The sequence below is a fragment of the Salminus brasiliensis genome, chromosome 5 (assembly GCF_030463535.1).
Source record: "Salminus brasiliensis chromosome 5, fSalBra1.hap2, whole genome shotgun sequence".
In the NCBI taxonomy this organism is placed as follows: domain Eukaryota; kingdom Metazoa; phylum Chordata; class Actinopteri; order Characiformes; family Bryconidae; genus Salminus; species Salminus brasiliensis.
The window spans coordinates 26,791,756-26,819,500 of NC_132882.1; the positions used below are offsets into that span (position 1 = coordinate 26,791,756).

Genomic DNA, 27,745 nt, shown 5'->3' on the forward strand with positions numbered 1-27,745 from the left:
AGCCCGGCAGACACAGAACAGGTGTAGGAGGGGGTTGAGGCATTGTCTGCAAAAGTAACAAGCTTTCACGCCACATTCATTCGGTTGGGGCTTCACATGAGATAAAGTGACATTTCAATCTGGCGGAGAGACAAGGTTTCAAAGCAAAGGGAGCGCATGGAGAAGGCAAAGCAATGACCGCTCCATTCTGTTCCCGTGTCGCTGCGGCCGTTTGAGTTTTGGAGAGAATCGCCATGATGGCTTCAAAACTGATCCCGTTGATCTGGCTTTTTTCAAACCGCCAGCTCACGCAGTGATAGAAAAACAAACGTCGTAATAACTCATCTAACCACTAGCTGACATATTATACCTGATCTTTGACACATATGTATGGATATTGATCATTTCTGGTCTGGCAAATCATAAAAAATTGCTTGTCAGCATTTATCCTTCTGTTCTAGTGAAGTACATGACCCTGAACTAATGACTTATTTCAAATATACAAAGTACATCAATGCTTAAAGTGGCATAATTTCCAATTCCCACTCACTAGCTAAGACTCCCCAAATCACACAATGCTACCAGTGCTACGAGAGCAGAGCGAGTATGTGCTTCCTGTGAGTTACATACTGCTAGCCACCACAGCTTTTGACAGCTGGACAGCTAAATACACTTGGAGGAGAGCAATAACTGCCAGTTCTGTTACATCAACGAACAGACACCCACACTTAGGGGAGGTGGGGGGACAGTAAGGCCAATTATTTATTCTGGGACTCTCGGCCGCAGATGACTGTGGCATCAACAGGGATTGAACCAGCAATCTCCCAATCAGCCAAGACATATTTGGTTAGATAAGATACTTGTAACTAACACATTATACTGAGCTTTTAATACATCCTAAATAGGCTTTCTTTATGTGGTATCTGACAACCAAACTGGGGTACATGTACCTCCAGGGGTAAGCGCAGTGACAGTGGGGGCACGTCAAAAGATTTTAAGATTTACTTTTTAATTAATTTTATGTGCTGGCTATCCAATTATACCTGACAATCGACTGACAATAGATCCTTACTGAAGTAGTAGAGTTTAATCAAAAACTACTGCAGATTAATAGAGAGCACTCTCTGAAAATTGTGCTATTACGATGTTAATGTAGTTAATGTACCCTTGCAAGCGTACAGATGATGTGCTTGGAATGATTTTACTACATTCCCTATAGGGTGGCCCCAAAACGCATTTGGACACCTTGGCCATTTTAACCACTGGTAAACTTTAAATTCTTTAAAATTACATAAACAACAGCTCAGAAGTACGAAATATTAATTCTAGCATAATAAGAAAAAAAAATAGCACAGCCTCCAATGGTAGACTTTGTGTGAAGAAAGCCTGGAGAAGAGCTACAACTACAGTGCACTACAGTGGTAGTGTAAGGCACAGCAGTAGTGACACCACCATCATTCCATCTAGAGCCGTTTGTCAGAGTTTTGATGGTGAGCTTGTGTCTGTTCCAGACATTTTGGATGCAAACCTGCCTCCAAGTCGTCCAAAAACTTGTCCAATAGAAGCCCAGGAGATCTGAGACTGCTGTCGCTCCCTTAGCTGCTTCTGCTGACCAAGTGCGTCTGTGTGCAGCTGTGTGTCTCGATGCCACTGCACCTGGCAGACACACCCACTCACTACACACTACTCTGCATTCTGCTATATTTAGGAGGATATGACCATGCAACCTGACCCCCACACCCACATGATCTCTCTTAATACGTATGTATCCAAAAAGCTTTCTCTGTCTGAGGCTGCCAGTTTGTTGGTGGCTCCTATGAAGAACCTATTTATAGTATTTTGGGGATGAATGCGGCTCTGTGCTTTAGCTGCTCTGTTATTTGGCCATTTGCTTCTTGTTTTGGTGTGGTCCCGGTTTACACACTCAACGGTGGTTTAGACTGATGACTTTGCTGGAGAGTGACGATTTACTTTCAATCTCAATAGTCCTTATGTTCTTTGCTATATGTTGCTATGCTATATTATTCAAATGCAATTACATGGTACATACATACTGTTGCTACAGTCTAAAAGAACACATATACACTATATGTCCAAATGTTTGTGGACACCCCTTCTAATGACTGCATTTAGCTACTTTAAGTTGCACCCATTGTTGACACAGATGTGCACACACACACACAAAGCTTGTCTAAGCCCTGTAGAGAAATACTGCCAATAGAATAGGACTCTCTGAAGCAGATAAACATGAACCCATTGGCACCATGCCTAATGCCAAGTGTGGGCTAGAGGGGTATAAAGCCACCAGCATTGAGGCTGTCGAGCAGTGGAACTGCGTTCTCTAAAATGACAGTGTTCCATCTAATACTTTTGGGATTTATTGTGGATGGGGTTGAGAAGGGGTGGTGATCATTCTACATCCTGACCTTAGTAAAGGCTTGTGGCAGAATAACTGTCAATCAAATATTAATTATAATACAATATTTCTTGTGCTGCCAAAAAATATACTGATTGAAGGTTTAGCAGTTCAGTCTTCCCTCAAAGTCTCTCTACTTGCCTTTTTGAGCTAAGCTCATTTGTTATTGCCAGCAAAAACCACACCTTCCAAGGGTTAAAGTGTATATGCAGTAGCAAGGAGCAGGACACACCAAGGATTTCCAACTTCTCTGGAGGTCAATCCTATTTCTGAGAAGCAGCCTGCGGCTATTTCAGTGAACTGGGGGAGCAGATTCATGGGCCACTGGCAATAGCACGGTCACCCTAACTGAAGGTTAAGCACTTCCTACATCACCCTAAACATGCATCCCTCTCTCTTTACCCCTCTTTCCCTCCTTGTCTGTGGTTCTCTTCCCCTCTTCCCATCCCTTCCCAGCATACACAACACGAAAACAAATGAAAACAGCATTCCGTCCACTGCCCTTGTAGCGGCAGACAGAGGGCTGCAGCACACCTGTGACAGATCCAGGTGTACACTAGCATGCTGCTGTGAGCGCTAGGCTCATAATGGCCGAGTGTGGTGTGAAACATGGAGCGGTAGCACGGCGTGAATGATTTATGACCCCCGTCGTGTTGCCACGGGAGAGTGGGTCAGCCTTGTTAACCTGCAGGCTTTCTCCTGGAGGGGCCAGGGGACGCCGATGTCTCCCGCTGCCCTTCTCCAGCTCCGTGTGGCACCACACTAAATGTCCTTCGGTCCACATCCAGGAGATACATACAACTGTCCAAAAGTTTGGAATTACTGTTTACAATTAATAGTAAATCGATTGTGTGATGATGATAATACTCTGAACTGTCATAGATTTCAAATAATTATTGGAATGTAGTAAAAGAAAAAGGTAAAGTGCAAAATAATGTCTCAAAAATGTTTACTATTGTTTACAATTAGTATTATCAGTTACAATTATCAATAAAGGAATACAATTTATTTGTTTTATTTGGTGCACCAAATGCTTTAATAAATATATATATATATATATATATATATATATATATATATATATATATATATATATACATATATTATATTATTATTATTATTATTAGCTTAGTTTTTTTATCAAGAGTATTAAACAAGAGTCTCCACTGTCCAGGAAGAGCTTTCAACTGGATTTTGGATCATTGCTGTGAGGATTCAATTGCATTCAGCAACAAGAGTATTAGTGAGGTCAGGTTGCTGGATGCCTCAGCTCCTCAACTTATCCCAAAAATATTGGATAAAGTACCATCATTCCAGAGAGCACACTGTTTCACTGTTCCACAGCTCAGTGCTGGGGAGCTTTATAGTCCTCTAGCCCACAGGGACTAGACGTGCTGTGTGTGTGCATTTGCACATCTGTGTCAGCAATTAAAGTGCAAGTAGCTGAATGCATTCATAAGAAGAGATGATAACCTCTTATATCCAAAGCAATCCCATGCTCCTGATTTAAATTTATTTTCTGTGGATGAGTTGAGATCAGTCACGCTTCTCTCTCGTCAAGATCTAAAACGTCTTAGTTTAGTGTGGTTTAGAAGATGTCAATCTTTATTACTGAATAACACTTACTAACGGTAGTGGCCTTGCAAACAGGCTGCGTTCACTGAGTGCATCAGACTTACGGCTGGGAAATGGGATGATGTTTAATCTAGTGACACGGCCCAGCCATAGCAGCAGCAACAACAGCAGCAGAAAACACTGAATCGAATGTGGGCAAATGATAGGAAGAAGTCGTTGCTGTCGTAATGTGTTCCAATTACAGGCTCATAGAAGTGCCACCTTCTGTAATGCCCGCCTAAACAGGGATGAATAATATGAGCCGGTGCAGGGGAAGCAGGCTCGGCTGTGCGTAAAAATAAAAAATCTGAGCAGGATTTAGTGCTAAACACTCCAGCACGCTTCAGCTCATTTACATTGACAGGTCTCATATATATCAAACACATCATCGGCTGCACACGCACACATACACAGAGAGCCTCCTCTGAGACACATGTAAGATGGTGTGTTCAGGCCTGTTGGGCATGGACTCCCAGCAGTCCTGTCTCCTCGACTGACAGCCCTCTATCCAGAGAGGAGTCATCAATCACCCAGGCCCAGTACAGGTACAGCCATTCAAATCACAGTGCTGAACTTGAGCTATGGAAATGATGCAGGCCAACCTCTGGCAAGCATACCGGAAAACTTCCCTGGAAAAATAAGGAGCTTGTTCCTGTGCTCAGACCACACACACACTCAGTTCTTACAGGAAAATGGAGGAGGGTATTTAATTGGGGGAAGGCGGGTGTTCCAAGTGCCCTTTTATAATTTACTACTAAATGAGATTCCCATTCAGATGGAAAAGAGAGTGAAAACAGCACCTTTTCACAGCATTGTTACTGTGTCAGAACAAGCAGTTAAACCAAGGAGGAATTGGATAACAGGTTGAGAAACAGCTTTCAGCCACGGCTAAAGTGGGTGTACTGTCTGTAAGCTGGAAGGCGGAGTCACTACTTTACTTCTTTAGTTGAACTTGCTAGTTTAAACTCAACAGAAATGAACTAGTCATGTTGTTTAAGCTTGGATTTGGTAGTCTCATTTGTAGTCCAGCTTTTGGAAAGTGTTCTGTAGCTCTGGATGGGACACTTTGGATGTGCTGTAGGTCCTTAACATACCTTTAATTTGAACTAAATATTTAATCAATTAACTTTAATGTCCCACTAAACCTCCCTTCACCTCCCCAAACCTGCCCCGTAAACCTATCCTTACACTTTAAAAAATAAAGAAGCTACAAAAGGTTCTTTGAGAGAGGCCTTAGAAGAACTAATTTGGTTCCATAAAGAACCCTTCTTGTAATAGAACTCTGTGTGATGAATTGTGAAGAACCTTTTAAAGGCTTAAAGAAGCTTCTCTTGTTGTAAAGGTTCTTAAATTACTCTTTATTGAACTAAAAGTAGTTAAATCGCTCACATAACCTTTCGTAGCACCTTTATTTAAACGTATAAAGATTTCAAATATACATAGAAAAATCTAATCATGGTGAGCGCTCCCCCAGAAACCAATCAAACAAACATACAAAAAATAATAAATAAAATCTTACATGAGTCATTTATCCTGTGTATTATCTAATTTCTCACCCATTTCCCTCACCCAAGGTAAACATTATATAAATGTCCCCATATGTACCTGTTATTTATTTATTTATTTATAACATATTTATAATATAGATCATTACTATAGGCAACAAGCTCTTTTAGCCATCGCTCTTAGAGGGTGAATTTTCAAATTTCCAGTTTACTAATATACATTTCTTGGCAGCTGTTTCAGCTAACAATACAAAATATTTCCTAAAATAGCACACATTGAGCAGCCTTGCATCACCCAACAACCAGATCTGCTGAGGATCAACTTTTGCTTGAATTATTGCTTGAGATGTCACTTGATGTATACAGTTCCAGACATTTACCAGTACATAAAATTAAAAAACAAAAAATGGATCAAATCACCACTGGTTTTACATCTCTGATGCATTGAAGAGATATCTCTATAAAATGAGTGTAGCTTAATTAGTGTCAGGTATGTTCTATGTAATTCATCAGCAGGGTTTGCATCCTTTCCATAACCATCTCCCAATCCGAAGTAATCCTTCACCCATTTCTGTTTAAGAAACAAGGAGCCAAATATCTAGGAATTTTTCAATAATTTTATTAAACATAAAAGATATTATGGCTTTCAGAAAGGATATTTTTGAAGCAAAAATACAACTATCACATTTGGAGCACCTTTGTTTTTAAGACTGCTACTTTAACCTCAACCCAAAACCTAAATCTAACCCTTACCAGATAGTTTGTTAAGAACTTGAGCATTTGTTGAATCTATAAGGGGTTCAATCTATAAGTGTACTATTTTTCAGAGAGAAAAAATCTACACCTAAAATGGAGAATGAAAAAATGCAATCTAAAGTAAATGAAATCAGTTTAGTCTGCTGGAAATGACTGCACAGCCTCATTGCCTTAATCGCATCAAATGAAAATGAGAGGCAAACCAAAGTTTGGCTAATCAAGTCTGCAGAGCTGACCAGCTGGTGGAGGTAAAATGAGTTTACTGGCACTGTTCTTCCTTTCCCCAAACACATAGAACTCGATTTCCTTCCTGAGAGTCTGTTGGCTGACTGGCCCAAGGTAATCCTTGCTTTAATCCTTAATAAGACAACAAACACTTACGCTTTACTATGAGCTCAGCGTAGCTGGACACGCCCACTCCTTTGTCTGACTGGACGATGCAACGGTATCGTCCTGAATCCCCTTTGGTAGTGTTCTCTACGTCAAACGTGGCCATGTAGCGTCTTGTGTTCACTGGCTTGGTATCCTTCATCGGGGCCTCTCGGCCTCCGATACCCTGAAAAAAAAAAACAGGAATTCCAAATATGCCTGGAATAATACAGTGAACAAACAAATTCCTGCCTGTTAAAGCAGTTCCTCTGTGCTTACATCTGGGACCAAGCACAGCAAGTCACTGCAGAATTAGCCAAAATGCAAAACATGAACATGAATGGCTTGGTTTTAGAAGCTGATCTCCCCTGAGAGATTCTTTTAAGGACCAGCACTAGGGCTGCCTTGACGTCTAAACATAAGGTTTGGACATTCCTCACGAGTGTTTATCTGAACCAAGCAGCAAGGCAACTTCTGCTCTCTTGGGAAAACTGCACACACACAGCTGGTCATGATGGGGTCACGGACGAGCCACTATACAGCGTATAAAAACCTGCAGGGACCGATGCACTCCAAGCCAGACAATAAAGGGGCCAGACTATGACATCTGAGCTACATCCGGCCATTGTTTTCAAACTCTAATCTAAACTGACTTTCAATATGAGACTGTTCAGCCAAATCAAGAGCTAGACACAAAATATGGGCCTGTCTCTATGAGCGTGTGAGTGTGTGTGTGTGTGTTTGCTCTGTCTGAGTGTGAGCCTGCTCGGTTGTGTCATCTCTTGCTCTGTTTATGAAGTGAAATGGTGGATTCTGTCAGCGAGAGAGAGAGCTGTTTATTCTTCTCCGGGCACACACTCGCTCGCCATTGATTCCCTACAGCTGTCTGCAGACACGCAGATATACACACACACACAGATGCATGCTCGCGCACACAAACGAGTGCCCTTGTATGCTTACGTCCACATGCTGCGGGCAGATGGGACATTTGTTCCTCAGGAATATTTCTTCATTACTGTCACAAAAGCCATCTCCCCAAATGACTGTGTTTCATCTTTGCCGTTAACAAAGGGCTATTAGATGCTAATTAATAATAACCAATCAAGGCTCCTCCAGTAAATATGGTCAACACAATAACAGTCTTTAGAGCTAAAAATATTTTTCGAAGGTATTAAGAGACAAGTAACAGGAGAGACGCTTTACCTGCAGCCAGAGTTTGTAGTTCTGATGGTCTTTGGGCTGGCCGTTAATGGTGCAGTGGAAAGTAGCTGTTTGCTTGGCATTGACCTCGACACCTTTGATGTGCATGAAGTGTGGAGTGCTCACTGCAATGAAAAACACACAGAGCTGTTAGTTTTCTATTTGAAATAACAACTTTAGCATGTGGGGCCTATATGGGTAGCCCAACAGGGAACCAGAAAGTCCATGGGTTCCATGTTGGCCAATGTTGGCTATTATTAAGAATAAATGCAAATACAAGATAAACAAGGCACTGCTATTTTATGTTTGTGTTATGCAATCATTTTTACATTACATGGCTGTTTTAAGCAATCTAAAATTTTACTACAGTACAATAACTGGGGGAACTTTGTACAGCAGTGGACTATAGACAATAAATATAATACACCAAAGCAGAATGTAAATTTTTTTTCATGCAAATGTATGTAATTGAATGTTTGCATTGTGATGCATTTGTACACCCCTACATTTCATAGTGTGCAACTGGTACTGATAGTGGCCTGCTTATCTTCTATTATAGTCTCTGCCTGTCCTGCTAGGACTGGTGATATCAAAAATGAAGTTACAACAGCCAGCATACCCCCTGTTTTTTACCACTCAGAGTGGGGAATCTGTGAGGATTTAATCATAAAATGGACCCTTTTGGGTCTCAGAGGTCAGCTGCATCACAGCTTTCCATTATGATATTATGGTGAAAGGTTAGAGGACAAGGACGAAAGCACTGGTGTGGAGCCTAGCCGGCAAGTGCAACTAGTCAGCCCCGGCTCAAGTTCAAGGGTATTGATACATGTTTCAAACAAAGTAATAAAAGACAGAATGAGGAGAGCGGGATGTGGAGTAGGACCAAACTTATAAGGATACTTTGCCACTGGTGCCAGTACTGATTTAAGGAGCTACGCTTATCAGCTGATGATATATATAAAAAGTGAATATATAGAACGTGAATATATAGAACACCTGCATTGTCAGTTGTTAACTGTGAAGTGTCAAATAAAATCAAACACATAAATTGGTAATAATATAAAGTGGTAATAAAACAGTCACAGAAATCATAGTGGTTCTGTTGGTTTCTGTATATATGCTTTTAATTTTCTTAGTACAAAATCTGTATTTACATAAAAAAAGGTTTTCCCTATTGGAGAACTACCATTCCCTGTCCACCCAATTTGATTCAAGCTGTTTTGTGTTTAAAATAAAACAGAATCAGCATTGTAATCATACTGTAATAATATAACAGTAGTATCATAGCAGTAGCCGATGTTAAAAGAGCTAGAAACCAATTTAGCAATCTCCCCAAAACCAACGTGGCATGAACGCACCATCCACCTAAATATTTTTTTCAAAAATGACCAAATAAAAAAACATGAACTATTCATGAAACATTTCTTCCACTACCAATAAATCTATGTAACTTCAATATTGCTGATTTTATCATCCAAGTGATATAATACTCATGCCCTAATGTGCTAACTTTCAAACTCTGTTTTTCCCTCTTTTCCTAAGGCCTTGCCATTAGCACTGCATAAACAAAGCCTCTCGTTTCCTTGATAAAAGCAGACTGTACCTTTGTTATTATGTTATTATACATCTGGCAGCAGAACTGACAACAAAGTGAAGCCGGAATCTGGGTCAATGTGAATATATAATGGAAGGTGGGATGGCTGATGAGGATGAAAGTCCATGCTTATCAAATTATAGGGAGGAGTTTTTTTAATTAGCTCCCCTGTCTCCAGATGAAGCAAGCTGTCGTGACCTTGATTCCCACATCTGAGTTGTGTTACATGGAACGCAGCATGATTCTGTGGTAGGCAATTACAGCAGTCTTCGGAACAAACCCCTGTGCCACTGCTTGCCCTCATCCACACCTGGTTTGATGTGGACTGCACAATTTCACCTTTGCTAATAAATGTTAGCTGAACTTACGTTCATCTTACCTCTCGTAATCTGCCAAACTGGTTCTGACATTTTGGATCAAAACACAAGATGTCTTCATATTAGGTGTAGAGTAAAGAGCTTTGACTGTCTGAAGTCTGGAACCCATGGACATCATTAAAGGCTGACTTTTCTCCCTTGAGATGCTTTGCCAGGCCTTTACTGCAGCCGTCTTCAGTTGCTGCTTGTTTATGGGTCTGACTGACTCCGCCATGTAGGAATATTCCATATCTTGGGTTGCTTTTGTGATACCCATCTGTACCGTATAGTGCCATCCTATCAGTTTTGCAACATCTGACTGAATTTGAGCAGACAGTATAGCTCTATACTACTTCAGAATTCATCCTGGACCAGCAGTCAATCTCATCAATAAACACCAGTGCCATTTCCACTGGCAGCCATACATGTCTATGCCTCCACCATGTTTAACAGTAGGCTTCGGATTATGAGCATCTTCTTTCTTCTTTAACATGGTTTCTGTCAGTCTAATCTGGCCTTTCTGCTCTTAAGTGTTACCAGTGGTTTGCATCTTGAAGTAATCCCTCTGTGTTTACATTCATGAAGTCGGCGACTTAGACAATGATACACCTACCTTCTCGAGAGTGTTCTTGGCTTGACTAGATGTTGCGAAGAGCTTTTTCTTTACCACGGAAAGATTTCTACATCTACTTTATTTTTTATTTTTATTTTTTTTTCTGTGATCTTCCAGGTTTTTGGTGTTCTTGAGCTTAGCAGTGCATTCATTCTTTATTTGAATGTACCAAATCATTTATTTGGTACAGGAGCAGGCCACACCTCACCACAAGACTGCCGTGATTTGAATGAACCTCTTAATGCAGTAATGCTTAATACACACTAAGCTTTGCTAATATAATATAACAGTTTGTAACAACACTTTTGGCCTGCTGGCAGGCCATTGGTGTCTTAAGGGGATAATATGGAACCGATGCACACATTTGAATTGAGCAAATTTTATTCACTTAATGCATCTACTTCAAACACTGGTTTTAAGCAGAATCTGCCATTTTCTGCCTCCTTTGAAACTGCTTTCTATCCAACAGCTAAACTGGTCACAGATCAGCAGACGAAGTCATCATTCATGCACATGTCCTCACGCAGAAAGTGCTTGTGCATCTGGTTACGGTTTATTTCAGGTGGCCATATATGAGGAATGTGTGACTGTACACAGCAGCGTTCATATACTGTATCCATATGCTGTTACTGATGCTTATGGGTGGTAAAATAGTAGCCTGTTAGCACATACTAGTCTATTAGCACCTTAGTAGTGTTGAGAATATGGGCTCCAACATGAAAGTGTTACTATGAGCATGTCTCTGGTGATGGGGGGAAAAATATTGCAGATAGTTTACACCTTTTAAAAGTAAATTACAGAGAGTAAAAGAGCTGCAGATGTTCATCACAACCTGTCAATAATGGCATCCATCATGAACACATTACCATGATGTACACCTGGTGTGTGTGTGTGAAGAACGGGGGACAAAAAGACAGAAAGAGATATGAAAATATGAAGAAAGTGAGAGTGAGGAACAGAGGGGAGGGTCAGAAATGAAAGTAGGGAGAAAGCTGGAGAAATTATGTAATGCTGGATGGAATAAAAGAGGGATCAGGACAGCACAGGAGAGATGGAAAAAGATGGAGGGATGAGGAGTCAAAAGCTCAGAGCGCAGGAGAAGTGGATTAGCAGGTGAAAGAGAGAAGGTGAAAAGGGAAGGAGGGAAGGAGAGCTGAGGAGAAACACCCAAACAGCTTTGCAGGCATCGCTCTCTCATGTTTTCAAGTCCAGGCTCAGAGTAAACAGGTAAAATGGTCTCTTCAAGGTAAAACAGTGGACATATGATTTTCTTAGGAGAGCTAATTACACACCAGCTGTAGCAAATTGCCCCTGTCAAAATCTTGTTGTTGTTGTTTTTTGGGGTTTTTGTTTTTTTGGTTTGGTTTGTCATCCTGCACTTTACCTTGTGTGCAAATTCCACGATGAATGGACCAATAGAAATGCCCCAACATCTTGGAATGAAAGCTTACTTCATTAACTTAGACAGACACTGGTTCTGTTGTGACAGTAGCAATATGCTGAATACACTATAATGACTACATATTTAGAACATTGTAAGGAATAATCTGTACATATCTTGGCATTAAGTAACATATATCAAGCCATAGTAAGGGTCTCAAAGGAATAGTTTGTAAAAAATAAAAAATAAGGTTTACCCCATTCCACAGATGCAGTCAATCAGCAGAGATGTAATTGATATCTGAGATGTGCTTCTTTAGTTTAGAAAAAGAAGTGCTAAGCTAATGTTGCTAACAAACACAGGACTTTGAACGTTACCAATTTTATGTGTGACTACACACTCAAAATCTAATGTGATTTGCTTCAAAAATCTTTTACAAAGCTATGTAAAGAAGTAAAAAAAAATAATAATAAAATATAAAATGCTAAACATTTAAGCTAAAATTGGAAAAAGGCTACTCAAACTGGCTGCTCCACTATTTATTTTTAATGTAAGTAAGTCATATTTTGGTTGAAGATCTGAATGTATTGTGGACATGTATTAAATATGTATTGGACACAGGAAGAGACTGATGACAGTCTAAGTCTAGTGTTTGTTAGCAACATTAGCCTAGCATGTCCCTTTCTAATCTAGAAAGGCAAAACATCAGATACCAAACATGTCTTAACGGATCAACTAAATATGGAATTAGTCATTAACCTTGCCTATTAAAATTTTCACCAAACTATTCCTTTAAAACTAAATGGCAAGACAATTTAAAGGTTCATTGTAAAATAAACACACCTGTCCTCTCTGGGTTTGATATATGCAAAAACATTACTGTAACATGCTCATGCTTTCCTGCTCACTCTCTTTAGTCCCCGAAAACTAATGTAATTATCCTACATGTTTAAATGGTTGGACTGAAGATTCTCCTCATTTGTTATTACATCTGTATCATGTGATGACCACACATCTGGACAGGGTGCTCCCAGTTAACCTTTATTAACATCACAATGAGGAACCAGGACAAATGTAGTTTTAGACATTTGTAATATTTGTCTCCCTGTTGAAAATGCTGCTTTTGAAGATGCTCCATGCAGAGAGGGCGTATTGAGAAAGAAAGAAAGAAAGAAAGAGAGAGAGAGATGGATAACTTACTGCATTGATGTCCCTGGAGTGAGATGTCCTTGATGGCCAGCAACCCGGGCTGACCTGAAGCCACAGCTTCAAAGATGAGCTGGTGAGAGACAGAGAAAAAAACATGGACATACGAACATTAAATCAAAACATGTTTGATACAATGCAGAGAGAAGTACAGTTTAAAATAGTGCTGTGGAAAAGATTGAGAGGTTCAGGTTCTGAACCCCAGTGAGAGGCTCCAACTGTCGCTGAAAGCAGTTAGACTGAACAGCTGGTTAAGTTTAAGGGGCCCTGCCGGTGCCTGTGTTTCTATATTCTCAAGGGGAGATGTGAGTGTGTGAGGTACTCTGTACCCTCCATAAATTCAACAGACATGAGAAATAGTGGAGCTTATTCTCAACCAATCTACCCTTGAATGCTTCTCCTGTAAAGTTGCCATTTTGGAGATACAAGGTTTTTGTATGACAGCGGCGATACAGATGCTGGATGTTGCATCTACAGCACTTTCTTCTTGCGAAAATGCTAAATTCACTGCAGTGGTTCCTTCATATTTCTGCACAAAAAGGGATTCCAGACAGTCAAAAAGGGTCTATGTGTTTCTACCTACAAGCTCATGACCTGCAAAGTATTCCTCACAGTTAAAGCTCAAATACTTCAAATCCATTACCAATCTGGGCTATTTGTGGTTAACTCTGATTGGCTGTATTATCTCTATCAACTCAGTTATCATTAGACAATAACATAACAGTATTTACTTTTGTAAATCTTTGGTAATTCCATGGGAATGGGAAAGGTCTGCAATGCTTTATTTTTCTGGAAGGAGATGCTCTGCAGTTGTGTTTCCCATGTGTGCAATGACACATTTTGCTGTTGTGAAGAAATATATTTCCCACCGGCTTTGAGAGAGGGTGGGGTCAGGTTTCCACGATGAACTGTTTGCACTGTTGTTTTGCTCACTGCTGCTACGCGCTTGTGAGCGGTGCATCAGGCCTGTCTTTCCACAGATGTGAGTTCACACTCATTGACCACCACGGCACACCACAGGGGCCCCGGGAGAAAGACACAAGTGAAGGGAAAGGGAGGGACCTGTGCATTCCCCAGCTCTATCACACAGGAACCAACCGGTTAAAGCACACGGGGAGCCCTTCCTGCACTCTCGCACGGCTGGCAGCTGGCCAGGAACATGGTTTACATCAGGCAGGACACAGGCAGGCAGCAGCACCCCTTTTAATGCTGTGATCTCCCCCCTTGTCCTTTCCCTCGGTTTTCTCATTCCCACCCCCTCATTCTGTCTCCCACTAACTCTTGGAAGCAACTGCTTCAAGGCAGACCAACTCATGAGAGGACAGAAAAGGAGGTCAAGAGTAGGTCCGTTGGCTTTTAAGGTCATGCTTCTTGATATGATCGTGCTTCGGAGGCAAAATACGGTCAAGGAAAAAAAAAAACAACGGTGAGAAGCAGGATAAACTGTTACGGTTGCTGAACCTGGAACAGAGAAGTGAGATAACACAACCATGTGGGTCTGGAGATTGTCGTGTTGAGCAAAAACGCTTAGACTGTAAACACAACGAAAGGCATTTCTGCGAGGTGTCTGTGAGCTTCGCACTTGAGACTGTATCACATCATATCTCAGAGAATACTGATGATACTACCTTCATATATGTCCTTAAATGCATAAAGAATGCATAGAGATAAAGAATGAGCCATAAGCAGCTCAAAAATGCAGCTAATCTGTTGTGCAATGAAACATTACCTCTCGCTCCACTTCTTCTTCTATTCTCCTGACATGAGAATTACAGGGGTAAACTGTTTGACAACCGTTCAGTGCCCTTGATACAATGCATGAAGAAAGCAGTTTAAGAAAGCATCAGGTGAGCAGACAAGCTTTGAGCGAAAAGATTTTTCCATTCTTTAAATGTCCTTCACTACTAGAGCAGGAGGGAGTCCAGCAGGCAAAGAATCCACCAGCAGGTGACGATTTTCATCGAACACAGTTTTTGTTGCCTAGTAGGCCTCAAGTGTGTCACTCCAATGCAGGCTGAACAAAGCCCTTCCAAATGACTCATTAGCGCGAGATAACACTGTGAGCCCATTCAAACGAGATGCCTTTATTAGGCCATTCAAATGGGTTCAAATTGATTTTCATTCCGCTTCCTTTTGAGGAACAATTGTGAGCGGCCTGGCCACTAATTAGAGCTTTATGAGGGGCTAATTTAAAGGAAATGAAAAGCCAGTCTTGGCCATGTTAAATGTCACGGAGAGCCTGAGGGAGATTGAATCTGTAGTGTTGATGTCTGTCACCACACTGTACAGTGAAAATGCTCTGGTCCCCAGAGGCTTTTGAATATGGCCACTGAGCCACAAGCTTGTCGTTGTTGGGCCGTTTTCATTAGCTGAATTCATAGCTGCTTAATTACTGTTGCTGTTATGGCTACTTAACAAGAGCAGCATTATATGTTCAAGCAATTATCTTCTGAGACGAGCTTAAACAAACATTTCTTTTTTAACATATATGCTCTCAACACTGTGCAAAACCTCAGAGACCCCCCTTCTGTATTTCATTTTCACTCAAAACAGTCAATAAGAACAGGGTACTGATGTAATAATATTAGGTATCAGTATGATGAAGAAGGAATTCAAAAGAAAAGAAATGATGAAACCAGAGTTTGTATACAAGATTTCTGGTCTCTTTCTTCCACTGCGTGAGTCCATGTCCACTCTTAAGATTGTGGTTGTGAAAATACGTGGCGATCATAAAGAAGCTCTTGCTGAGAAAAGGAAACAGACATCAAATCAAACTGCTGGAGCTGCTGGTGTTCTCTGAATGAACTCTCTACTTCATAGTCCAGATCTCAACATCACGAAACATGTTTGGGATTACTTGGACGGTGAGAAGCAGAAAAGCTTTAATGGAGGTATGGAGGTATCTATCCCTATAGATTTCTGCAGGAAAACTGAAAGCAAGTTTACTGAAAAGAATGGAAGCTGTACTATCACAAAGGGTGGACTTACTGAAAACTCACGTCACTTCAAGGTTATATCTTCAGTTTTTTATGTTTTAAGACTCTATACACTCTGTCTTGATTCTTTCTTGATTTTATGGCTTTATTTTTGTTTTTCAAAAATATTTTAAAAAATTGGAAAAATTAATGAATAACAAAATTGCACAATTACATCCTAAGGAACTTGTTACAGCTCTAACAATACTTGTCTTCACATTGGAAGACAAAAATTTATGTAAGGCTGCTGCAATTAGTTGAAATAAACACTGATGTTAACACTAAAAATGCATCGGAGAATCGGACTTGTTTGCGAAAAAAGTTTTTAAAGGTAATGTGCACGTTGGGCAAAATTTTGATGGCATATCACCTGAGGAGAAAACACATAGGTGCGATTTTGGACAATGGACCGCCAGAAACGGCAAGGCCACCGTAACTGTCATGTATTCTTGCTGATTAACCATTAGTAAGAGAGCTTTTTTCATATCTGTTGTTCTTGTAGCCACTAAATACACTCGATAATAAGGTGATACATTACAATTTCCAGTGAATACATGACTAAGAGAAAATGTTTAGGCCAAAATCTGGGCTTTTACATTTATTGATGGTGCCAACGTGCGTGTTTGTGCACTTTAGGCTTAATGGGATATAAACCATATCTAATTATTTTATTTCGGCCATTATTCACTTTCTGTAGGGAATGGCATAAATACACTAAATACCCCACTGCACTGCTGACTATCATGACTGGAGCTGTTTTACACTACTGTTTCATGCTGCTTTATAGAATGGCAATGCTTTTGGTTTCAAAATAAAAGAAATTTAAAATGCTCAGTTTAATATTTTGGAGTTAAAGGAATCATTTAGATTACTCGACTAATCGATTACAAAGTCGATAGATTAATCAACAGAAAAACAGTTGTTAGTGGCAGCCCCTAAATGCATGTGTACAGTACTGTTTTTTATATATAACACTGATATTATATTTAGTCATAAAGAATCCTGTATTTTTTCCAGTTAAATTTCCTGCATGTTTTCTTTTTTCTCTGATGCTGAAGAGTAATAACTTATTGTTAAATTAAATATGTATTGCCCATTCTGACTACAAATGAAAAAAATGAAGGTTGGTATCTAATGTTTGCACGGTATTGTGCTTTCAACAGTCATATTATTATGAGAAACTGTGGTGTGTCTGAAGATGACAGAACACATAAGCAACTGCAGTGAAGCAATCAGTAGCAGAGAATGTAGGCAGAACTTTTCCTTCTTTGGGTGTAAACTACATCCCAGACACAAAGCATGAGTCCTCAGCCTCCTCAGTCATTCGAGATATGTACACACGTAATTGTTCTGTGAGGTATATGTTCTCTTCTCTTATCCACGCAATCATTAGGTGATGCTTATGCACCTGTTAAATGGCCGTTTTCTTTCTCCCTCACCTATAATTGCGATTCAGATGCTACTAATAGCAATGCGATAATATAGCGCACTTGGGGGCCGAACACCACAAAATGTCAGCGAAGTTCAGAGGGCACCAGGCCAAAAAAATTAACATATTTAAACTGCATGCTATTATCAATTAAAAGTTTTGAAAGGCGCCCAGACCGGACAAGCAATTAAGTGCTGGCGATGTTGTGCTCATTGTGTGGCTGAAGGAAAAAAAACGGGAGATGAGAAAAGATAGAAACACAAACCCAGTAATTACAAAATAAGAGACAAAGTAATTTCTGAGTACCAGGTGCTTTCATTTTGACAAACACTTAAGATACTGTGCAATTACAGAAACCCATAATTACCTCTCCATTGCTAATTAGCTACAGTGACGCAGATTACAGATTCTATTGTTAATCACTGTGATATTAACAAGTCGTAACTGCATTCTTCACCAATTACGCTTCACTGTGGCATAGGGAAGGAGCTGAGGAGATGGAGAGGTGTCTCCTGCCACTCGCTGTAAATAGCTGGCAGATGGTGGTTATTTCTCTGTGGACCTCAGGATGCATTTAGCGTCCCTCATTGCACTGGAGACCTGTAGCTACATGATGAGCATGTCTAACCATTGCGTTTGACTGTTACAGTGAGGAGGGTTAACTGCACTATCTCAACCTCCTTCTCTATGCATGCTTTTAGGCTTTGCCCTAGAAAACCATGCTGAAAGGGTGCTGTAACTAGACAAAAGACAAAAGGCTACAGGTAGACTTACACAACAAGGTCAGGGAGCTAATAAAAGCATATTTTGCTGCTATGACAACCAACAAGGCATGTAGTATGTGTCAAAAAGGAGCACTTACTAGGGTTATTAGGGTAAATGCTGTTTGGAATAATAAATACTGTATGTCTACTCAACCTCACAATACACCAGTTTCTGCTTTATCTGCACTGCACATACAAGCTCAGCCAAGTTCTTGTAGTTTTTCCACTCCAAGGTAACTTGATCATTTTGGATTTCCATTATGGCGTCGGTACCGACTGTTACGGCCAATCTATGTGCTGAATCAGCATCACTAAAGAACAACGGTTTCCAACAACAGGTCAATGTAGCCACACGAATTTGGCCAAATCTAACCAAATGCACTCACAAAACACTGTTAAAAAAGTCACAAGGGTTGTGCTGAGCACGAATAACAAGCTAAATCCAAATGATATTTTAAAGAGTTTATATTTGGAGTGAATACACTGTTACTGGCTTAGTTAAGGCCACAGATACATTAAGCTAGCAAAGTCTCCAATTTCGTAATCTTAACGAACACGCTTCAAATCTGAATAGACAGAGCCCCAATCATATCACTGAGGCTCTTTGAGTATGTAACAGGCCTAGGAACCAGAAGCACTTACCTTCCTTTTTGTTCAGTTTTTGCTCCCTTTTTTTCTTTTTCTGCTCATGAGTTCATCTCCAGTTGAGCCCATGAATGATCTTTTCTGTCACAAAAAGCACTCCTGTGGTGCCAGTTCTTCACACAATGACTTTTCAGCCATTAAGGATGCACACTGGGCTCTGGCTGGACGGCTAAGCTGCAAAGGCGGCCTCCTATTCCACTTCCATTCAGCTCAGCTCAGAGGAGATGCCCAGAATCATCTGCAGGACCACTGGGGGTCCATTTTAGCAAGACGTAATTGGGACTTTCTCTCTCAATTAAGACGGATTCCCTGCGTGGATCAACAGGCAATGCTACACCAGCATGGCAGGTGTCAAATCAACCTACCTGGGCTGCTTTGTGTTGTGTCTTTGTGCTGTGTCAAGTGTGAATGAACACTTAGGTAAAGGGAATTAATCAGTAAGATGCTCTGCTGTGTATGATGCTGTGTATGATTCCCTGCTGCTGCAGGAAAGTAAATAACCTGAACCTGATTCACCAGAATTGTGATGACAATACCTGCTTTTCCCCTTTCAGATAAACGGTGGTCTTATACTAAGAATCACTGAAAACTAAATTCATAGCTGAGTGTATGTGTATGTGTATGTGTATGTGTATGTGTATGTGTATGAGAGTGTATGCTCTGTATTTCCCCACATAAGCCTTCCTTGCCCAAAAGCTCAATTGTCAAGCCAAAAGCTGGTGAACATGAACATTTTAATCACCCTGATTATACAGAGCAAATGCCAGCATTCTAGCAAATGCCATATGTGGTGTGCATACACAAAGATGCAGCCTCGTCTATTTAAGTCCTCCTTGGTGCAAAAAATGTTTGGTTAAACCTTTAAAGAAAGTTCTTACCTGATAAAAGTTGGGCCAGAAGGTGCTGACCGCCAGCTCTACTTGCCTCCATGTATGGAAGGCAGGCCCAGAGGAGTTCCACACGGGGAAGCCCACAGGGCTGTTGTTCTCTTTAACGTAGATGTTGAGGTGGCCTGGGCTGGAGCCCTCACCACTGGCTCCGTAATACTGGAATGTGAGACAGTGGGTGTCATTCTCCTTCAGGGGTGCAACCAACAGTTGGGCTTTCTGTCCAGGAAACCTTCCAGAGGTGTTCACCATCATGAAAGCTGAACCTGCACAAAAATAAAGTAAAGATTTCAATAAATCTCCAGTAAGGGCATGAACTGTGAAAAACCTTTGAGAATTTGGTGTGTATATGTTATACGTTACATGTCCAAATGTATGTGGACACCCCTTCTAATGAATGCAATTAGCTACTTTAAGGTGCACCCATTGTTGAAACTGCTGACCCATGTGCATACACAACTTGTCTAGTCCCTGTAGAGTAGTACTGCCAATAGAATTGGACTCTTGGGAGCAGGTAAATATGAATGCATTGACACCTTGGGCTAGACGGGTACAAAGCCCCCCAGCATTGAGCCCCCCAGCACTCTCTGGAATGACGGTGCTCCATCTAATACTTTTGGGATGAGTTGGGGAGGTGGGGTTGACAACATCCTGACATAACTAATGCTCCAAACTGTAGCAGAAAGCCTTCCACTAGCCTTCCAGTAGAAAGCCAATAGAGACAGTACCTCCCAGGAAAGCAGAATAAACGCTATAAGTATATAATAAGAAACAAAGAATGAACAGGCGTACCAAAACTTGTATAACCGCTAGCAATGTAACTGAAGTAACTGAAGAATTATGTTCTCTTGAGTGCTAGAACTCCATCCAATACTATTGGGACAAATTGAGTTGCAGAACATCCAACAACAACACATAGCGCTCTTGTAGTTGAACACAATCAAATCCTCTCAGCAATGTTCCAAAAACGAATGTAAAGCTACCCTAAAATAGCAGAGGCTGTTACTACAGCAAGGGGAGAAACGACGTTCCCCATTCATAGACTTCAATTTTAGAGGAAACGTGGAATGAGCAATGATTGATAAATATTTGGACATCCGGCTTACATACACATGGTATATGGTAAATGGTGCCATGAAATACAAAGGTAGAAATAGCAAACAAACCCAACACACTGGTCCACACCACTGTATACAGGATAACCTCGCCAGCTGTTTGTCCTGGAAAGGCAGCATTCAAAGGACACATTGTTCTGTGCAGCTCAAAACTCAGTGTAGACACACCAAGGTCTCCGGATACACATGCTACTTCCTCTGACCTGGTAGACTGGCAACACCCTATACCTCATTTCAAATATTCTGGTTCATGGGTGATATGGCCTTGAAAATAGCCAACTTTCATTTCACTCTTAAAAGTCTTAAAGCTTTTTTAAAGTTTTAGGCTGATTTAATTTTTTTATCATTTACATTTTCATCCCTTTTCATTGTTGCCAATAGATCCGCCCCAGTGGCCAAATATAGCAGTGAGTTCTCTCAACCACACGCTTGACAAAGCTCTGATGTGTGAACAGTTTGCTTGGCTAACACCCCGAGAGCAAAAAGGAAGCGTGTCTTCGGAATAGTTAATGAATAACCTCTACACAACATTAATAGTCCTGGAAACCCAACTATTGACTCTAGGTCCGTGTGTTGACACAGTTCTAAAAGGCAGAGAGAGAGATAGAGGGAAAGAAAGAGACTGGACGGACTCATCAACAGTCATTTCCTCACACACATTCTAAGTGCATGAAATGAGCAGCTCTGTTTGGCATGTTTGTTATGGCACCAGGGTGAAGAGCTTTTGGGGGAGGCAATTGTTCTGGTTTGCTTTGCTCCGCAATCTTTACACAAGCGTGCATCCTGCCATTAAGAAGGGAAATTCAGCCAGCTTGATTTGGGCTCTTAAATGCTCGCCTTAATAAAGGATCTTTGCCAAAACATATAATTCTCCCTGACATCATCTCATAAGCCTGAATAGTTTGAGTGTAAATTTTGTTGTGGAGACTTTTTTAGAAGCCCATTTACACAAGACAGGTAACTGCAATATGACTGAACTGCAGTACATGATCTGTCATATATCATTATGGTGATCCATTCAGGCACGTTTCAGGAGACCACCTCCAGAAAAGAGATCTGAGAACATCTAATGATGTTCTAATCATCTGCAGCTGATGTGCTGCACCTGATTCTAATTGTAGTAATACATGTGAGGGTGTCTTAACTTTTTCCTCACAGGAAAATAGAGTTTTTATTTGTATTTATTTTATTTAGTATGTGTTTAGCTGTATTACCTTCTTCAGTGTGTTTGTGTGCTTAACTATATCTCCCAATATGCTTCAAGTAAAGATCAAATGTCCAGATGTTTAAATCTGTTCCAAACGACAAAGGTTTTCATGGGGTGTCCTAACTTTTTCACATGACTGTACCCACAGGACAGTTATATTGGTTAGATGCGTCACTGCTGCTCTGTTCACCGGTTCACCAGTTGTCCTTAACTGGAGCATACCAGGGACCTCACAAGACCTGCCAGATGTTCTGAAGATGTTCTGACCCAGGCAGTCGTCTAGCCATCACAATTTGGCTCTTGTAAGAGTGGCTCAGATTCCTGCACCTGGCCAAGTGAACTGACTGTTCACTTATTGCCAGATAACAAAAATAACAATCATTTACTTCACTTCCCATTTGTGGTTTTAATGCTATAGCTGGTCTGTGTAATGTTGTTTCCCTCTGAGCCTGCTAATATTGCAGTGCTACAAGATACTTTAGTGAACAGCAGCCCAACATCCCATGACACGAAAGCAATCTTACAAAGGTGTCACAAAACACTCTCGCGAGGACAGACTTGCAAACAGCGAGGATGTCAACAAAGCCTGTGCTCCATATGTGCTCCAAATCTAGCGACACAATGAAGTCATAGCTGAAAGTGCTGATCTGGCATTATCCTCTATCTGTCAGATCAGAGTAGGCCAAGTCATCTGCGACTTGTGGAATCCCACACTTCTACTAGACTACAAAAGAGCGGTGGCTATTTTATCTACTGGTATTACTGACCTACATACATAATCAGTCTGAACATGCCACACTCTCTTTACCACGGACAGAAACATCAGAGAGAGAGAGAGAGAGAGAGAGAGAGAGAGAGAGAGAGAGAGAGAGAGAGAGAGAGAGGAGACACAGAGAGTAGGGAAGGAAATAGACAATTATGCAGATAAAAAAGATAGTGACAGAGAGAGAGAGAGAGAAGCAGTTAGACTGAGAAAAAGAGAGATAGAAGATTGAGAAGTCTGAGAAGGAAAAAGAAAGAGAGAGGAGGGAGAGACAATTAGACAGAGAAAAGAGATAGGCAGAGAGAAAGGACATTGAGAGGTACAAAAAAGAAAGAGAGAGAGAGTCAGAGACACAGAGAAGCAGAGAGAAACGGAGAGTGAGAGAGGAACGGGGAGAGGGGAGAGTGATGAGGAGAGTGAGAGTGAAAGCAGTGTGGTGTTTAGTTTCAGGCCTTGAGCTCCACTGCCGTCCTGCAGGGTGCACCATGGAAACGAAGTGCGTGGAGCAGGGCTACAGGAGCAGGTTAGTGCGAGTTAGTCTGAGTTAGTCCATTAGTACTGCCCGGCTACCTTTCAGACAGGGCCCCGAGCACAGGCCTGGATCAATAAGACCACAATACCTTCTCAAGAGCAGCGAGGGGCAAATTGAGCCTGAGAGGCTCCATGCCAGCCCTTGACAATCACCACTCTCTTTGGGTCAAGGGCCATTACAGAGACCATTTCAGGATTATACAACTCTAATCACCAAGCTCTGCTTCTGCTGCATCATGAAGGCTGACGGAAGGCTCAGAAAGATACCTGTACAATGTCTATTTAATAACTACTGTGTCGGATAGTAGCGGACGACGTTCTAACACAGAGAGTGAGGAATGGCAAATCAACGGTCTGACACCCTGTGAAATGTATAACTGTGCTTTAAAGAGTCAATATCATGGGAAATATCAGGTTCCTCGTGTTTTATAAAAAAATATGCCAAGCCTAAACTAAGCCTAATTTTTAAATCAGTGTTTTTGTGATATCACAAGAACCAACACATTTACCAATCAGGGCCAATCAGAATAGGGATCATTTAAAAGGATCATATAAAAGTCTTAAAAATACAGTGACAGTGTTCTTTTTCTAAAGGATAAACTGGTTGTGTGAAAATGGCATGGCTGTTTTTTCATCTGTCTTCACAAAACTCAAGCATAGTCTTCACAAATCAGGGTCAAGGACCAGAGAACAGAGTAAAAGGCTAGTAGGGCTATCAGCGGCACAACAGGATGTAGTCAGAAACATAGCAAATGTTAAAAATATCAAAGGACAATGAGACACACGGCTCAGGCATCTCAATCACGTCCCAATCGCACATTAATTATTGATAGTTTTTTGAGTATTAAGCATGTAGTATAGATAAAAGTGATAAAAAGTAGTATAGATAAAAGTGATAAAAGTTGAGAATAAGATGGACACTATTATCCCACAATGCAATCCGAATGTTAAAGGGAGGAGCATGTGCAGTGGCAACAGCAGCTGGAGAACTTGTAGTAATGTATGTTGTCACAGCAACGCTGTTAGCAGAAACCTGGTTAGCACGTTAATATTTTGAGTAACCTGCCAGACCCTGCCAATACTATACTATCAAGATTAGTATATAGGTTAGACCTATATACTACCTGTATTAACGTGTAGGCTGCTATTAGGACCCAGCCCAAGACTTCGCACATTGCCTCACTCCAGGTGAGGTAAGCAGATTCAGGTGAGGGGAGAGGGGCCGGTGGTCAGAACTCTGGCGACATCATAACAAGTTTAATTATAACAGTGTGGAATACAGTTTCACTGCCGCTGTTACATTTTACAGTAATAACTACCTCAATCCTGACATAGATCTGCAGCAAAATCATGCAGACTCAGCAGCTGTCGGTCACGTGAACCGAGCGAGTGGATAAAACCGGCCTGTTTTGTAAACACTGAGCCATGATAGCCAGAAGGAAACACGGCCACACATCTGCAGAAGCTAATCTGCAGTGGCTAATCATTATCACTCTGGTGTGTCAGTGGAGAGCACAGTTATATTAGTGGGAGGTGGGAGTGTCTCATATGGACCCTTTTACGAGTCATCCTCAGAACCAATACTGACTTCTTACGTGTAATAGAAAAAAAGAAAACAGACTGCGAGAGAGAGGCACCACTTCGCTCCACTTAGCCACTAATAGGCTGTGCCTAAATAAAAGTCACTAATACAAACAGACAGGCCGTGTCCAAATAAAAGTCACTTATACAAACAACAAACAAGCCATGTCAAAAATAAGTCACTAATACATTATTGCATTATTACATTATTAATACAGTAATACATTTACTCATTTATCAGCTGATGCCCCACTCCTCTTGCACATTATTCATTCTTTATTCTTTATTCTTTATTACTGCACTCCGGTTAGGTTTCAAATGCAATTTTGAAAAATGTATTTATCAAACAGAACATGTCAAAACAAACAGGCTCTGTCAAAATAAAAGTCATTAATATAAACAAACAGATTGGGTCAAAATAAAAATCATTAATACAGACCAACAGGTCATATCACAATAACAGTCACTGCTACAAACGAAGCAGTTACACAAAATACTTTCAAACTGAACGCTAAAATGACTCTGAACTGTGAGTCCTGAGTTTTCATTGTATTTTCTTCTGTTATTGGCCTGATCCTGATACTCATCAATACTGACATGCTGTATCACTGACAAGTCATGCCAGATATCATCAGCTTTCTCAAACTGTAAACATACACATAACACTGAGGCCCATCTCAACCCACCCTTTAATCAGTGGGTGATTTCCACATTCTTTACTTTTATTTTCAGTTTCCTGTCTTGTGGTCTACATACCTGGTGTAAGCATGGCTGGACCTGCATGCAACATATATGTAATTACACAAAGGGAAAAGACTGCCAACAGACACCTTTACATCGGCCTAGGGGCTCTGCTGTAATATTTGTTAAACAACGGCTGACACATGGCAACATGCTCAGCCATGTCTGTTTCTGTTTTCCGATGTCTGGCTGAAATTGCAGGTTGAGGTGTTAAATTCCCCCCCAAGACGACTCATTTCCCAGCCAGTGTTATCAGTGATCTCTTTTAGCCTGTGAGAATTGCAGGGAGCACTGATTTGATCATTCATAACCGCAGTAACACAGCAGCATCTTAAGATAGTCGCAAGCATTGTGATGAAAATGTAAAGGGGTGGCGGGTCCGGGTCGGGCTTGGGGGGGGTTGTCTCGGGGTGGTTAAGCTTGGTGGAAAAGCAGCCCAAACAAAATATGGGTCCTAGAAGGCACGGATTCAACCACCCTTTGAGATCATTCATTAAAAACCTCCTATCACGATGATCAATCACACTGCTTGATTTATTGAACTGAAGTCATTTGCATATGTTTATTATCTACTCTCCAGAGAGAGAGAGAGAGAGGCTGGAAGGAGAGACAGAGAGAGAAAGCCCATATTTCGTCACTGTTTCAAAAGAAGCATTGTCTTCATTTTTGCCGCTTGACGTGAATCTGGCAGTTGTTCTTTACAATGTGTCAAAATTGGTCCAAAAGATGAATGGACCAATAGAAATGCTCCAAAATGACCTGTAATAAAATATTTTTACATTGAATTTCCATGAAAGTTAGGATGTTTTTTTTTTGTTTTTTTTCGCGTGACAGTGATGATTTGCTTCTGTACATTTTAACTTATTCATGCGGATATTACTACACAAGAAGAAGAGCTCCAAAGGCAGTCTAGCCACCAAAAAAATCAGCTTGTATCTAGTAGCGATGTTTGAAAGATGGTACCTGGTTACCATAATTCATAGCATTCCGCCCAACATCGTTATCTGAATGAAATCAACTGCTACTCCCATTTGGGAGAAAAAATCCCCCTCTCATTATTCACTTCTGCGTTTATATCTGCAGTTGCTAAAAAAGAAATATTTAAGCTCGTCCCTTTGATACAAATGGCTTTCTAATGTGCTTTCAAAGGTTTTCATTTATCAGCAAGTACAATCCTGCATTGCATTATCCAGTAAAAGACCGTACAAATCTGAACGCACAACTCTTTTAAGTGACGATTTCCCATGTTTACAAGTGTTCTCCTGCTTTGACTATCTGTTTACTGGTGGAACAGAAAGGGAAAGGGAACGCTACTTAACGGCACGTCCCCCTGACACGTACTTAGAACACAAAAAAAAGAGGCAGGCTTTGCTTTTCAAGAGGTCTTTTTCTTCTTTTGTGCCACCTTTATCTTCAAGCCACCTTTGATATCAGTGTTATTTTTTCATATCTAGCCCAAAAAGAAAGAGAGCTGGTACGGTACAAAAGCTGGAATTCATAAAAGGCATGTATTTGTTGTGTGCGCGCATATGTGTTTGTATGTAGATGCTTGAGAAAAACCCAAGGTCGCATCCATGGGCCGATAAATCATCTTAGGATAAGAAAACAAATTAGCATACACACCTCAGAGCTTCCAGAGAAGTGGTTTGTTAAAAAATAACCTTTCACATTTACTGGGTTTAGTTTATATTCATTTTGGCTGCTCTGTAAAATAAGGAGATTTGGCCTTCCAGTGATGCCAGTCATCCATGTTTATATACGGTGGGGATCAACCGATATGAGAATCCTGGGTTGACGACGATATGCCATGATGATGGTATGATAGCATTTTTTAAATTCAGCTCCCTACTCCAATTACATGTAGCGGCCCTGTGAATCTGTTTAAGCCATCGCTCAGAGCTTAGTATTGGATGGAGCACCATCATTCCAGAAAACACAGTTCCACTGCTCCACAGTTCAATGATAAGGGGCTTTATACCCCTCTAGCCTACACCTGGCATTCCAGGGACTGGACAAGCTGTGTGTATGTGTGCATTTGCACATCTTTGTCATCAATGGTTGCAACTTTAAGTAATTGAATACATTCATTGGAAGGGGTGTCCACAAATTTGGACGTAC

The 27,745-nt window shown here is 40.9% G+C and overlaps 1 protein-coding gene across 13 annotated transcripts in view; it reads right to left on the reverse strand.

The window, feature by feature from the left end:
* Nucleotides 1-27,745, reverse strand: part of ptprma (protein tyrosine phosphatase receptor type Ma) — a 229,131-nt gene that overhangs the window by 120,669 nt on the left and 80,717 nt on the right. For all 13 annotated transcript variants that reach the window (XM_072680004.1, XM_072680005.1, XM_072680002.1 and 10 more), the window contains exons 3-6: nt 19,681-19,955; nt 12,984-13,062; nt 7,843-7,964; nt 6,652-6,826 (exon numbers count right to left, since the gene is read on the reverse strand). In XM_072680004.1, coding sequence (XP_072536105.1) covers nt 6,652-6,826; nt 7,843-7,964; nt 12,984-13,062; nt 19,681-19,955 — 651 coding nt within the window. The remainder of the gene's footprint in view (nt 1-6,651; nt 6,827-7,842; nt 7,965-12,983; nt 13,063-19,680; nt 19,956-27,745) is intronic.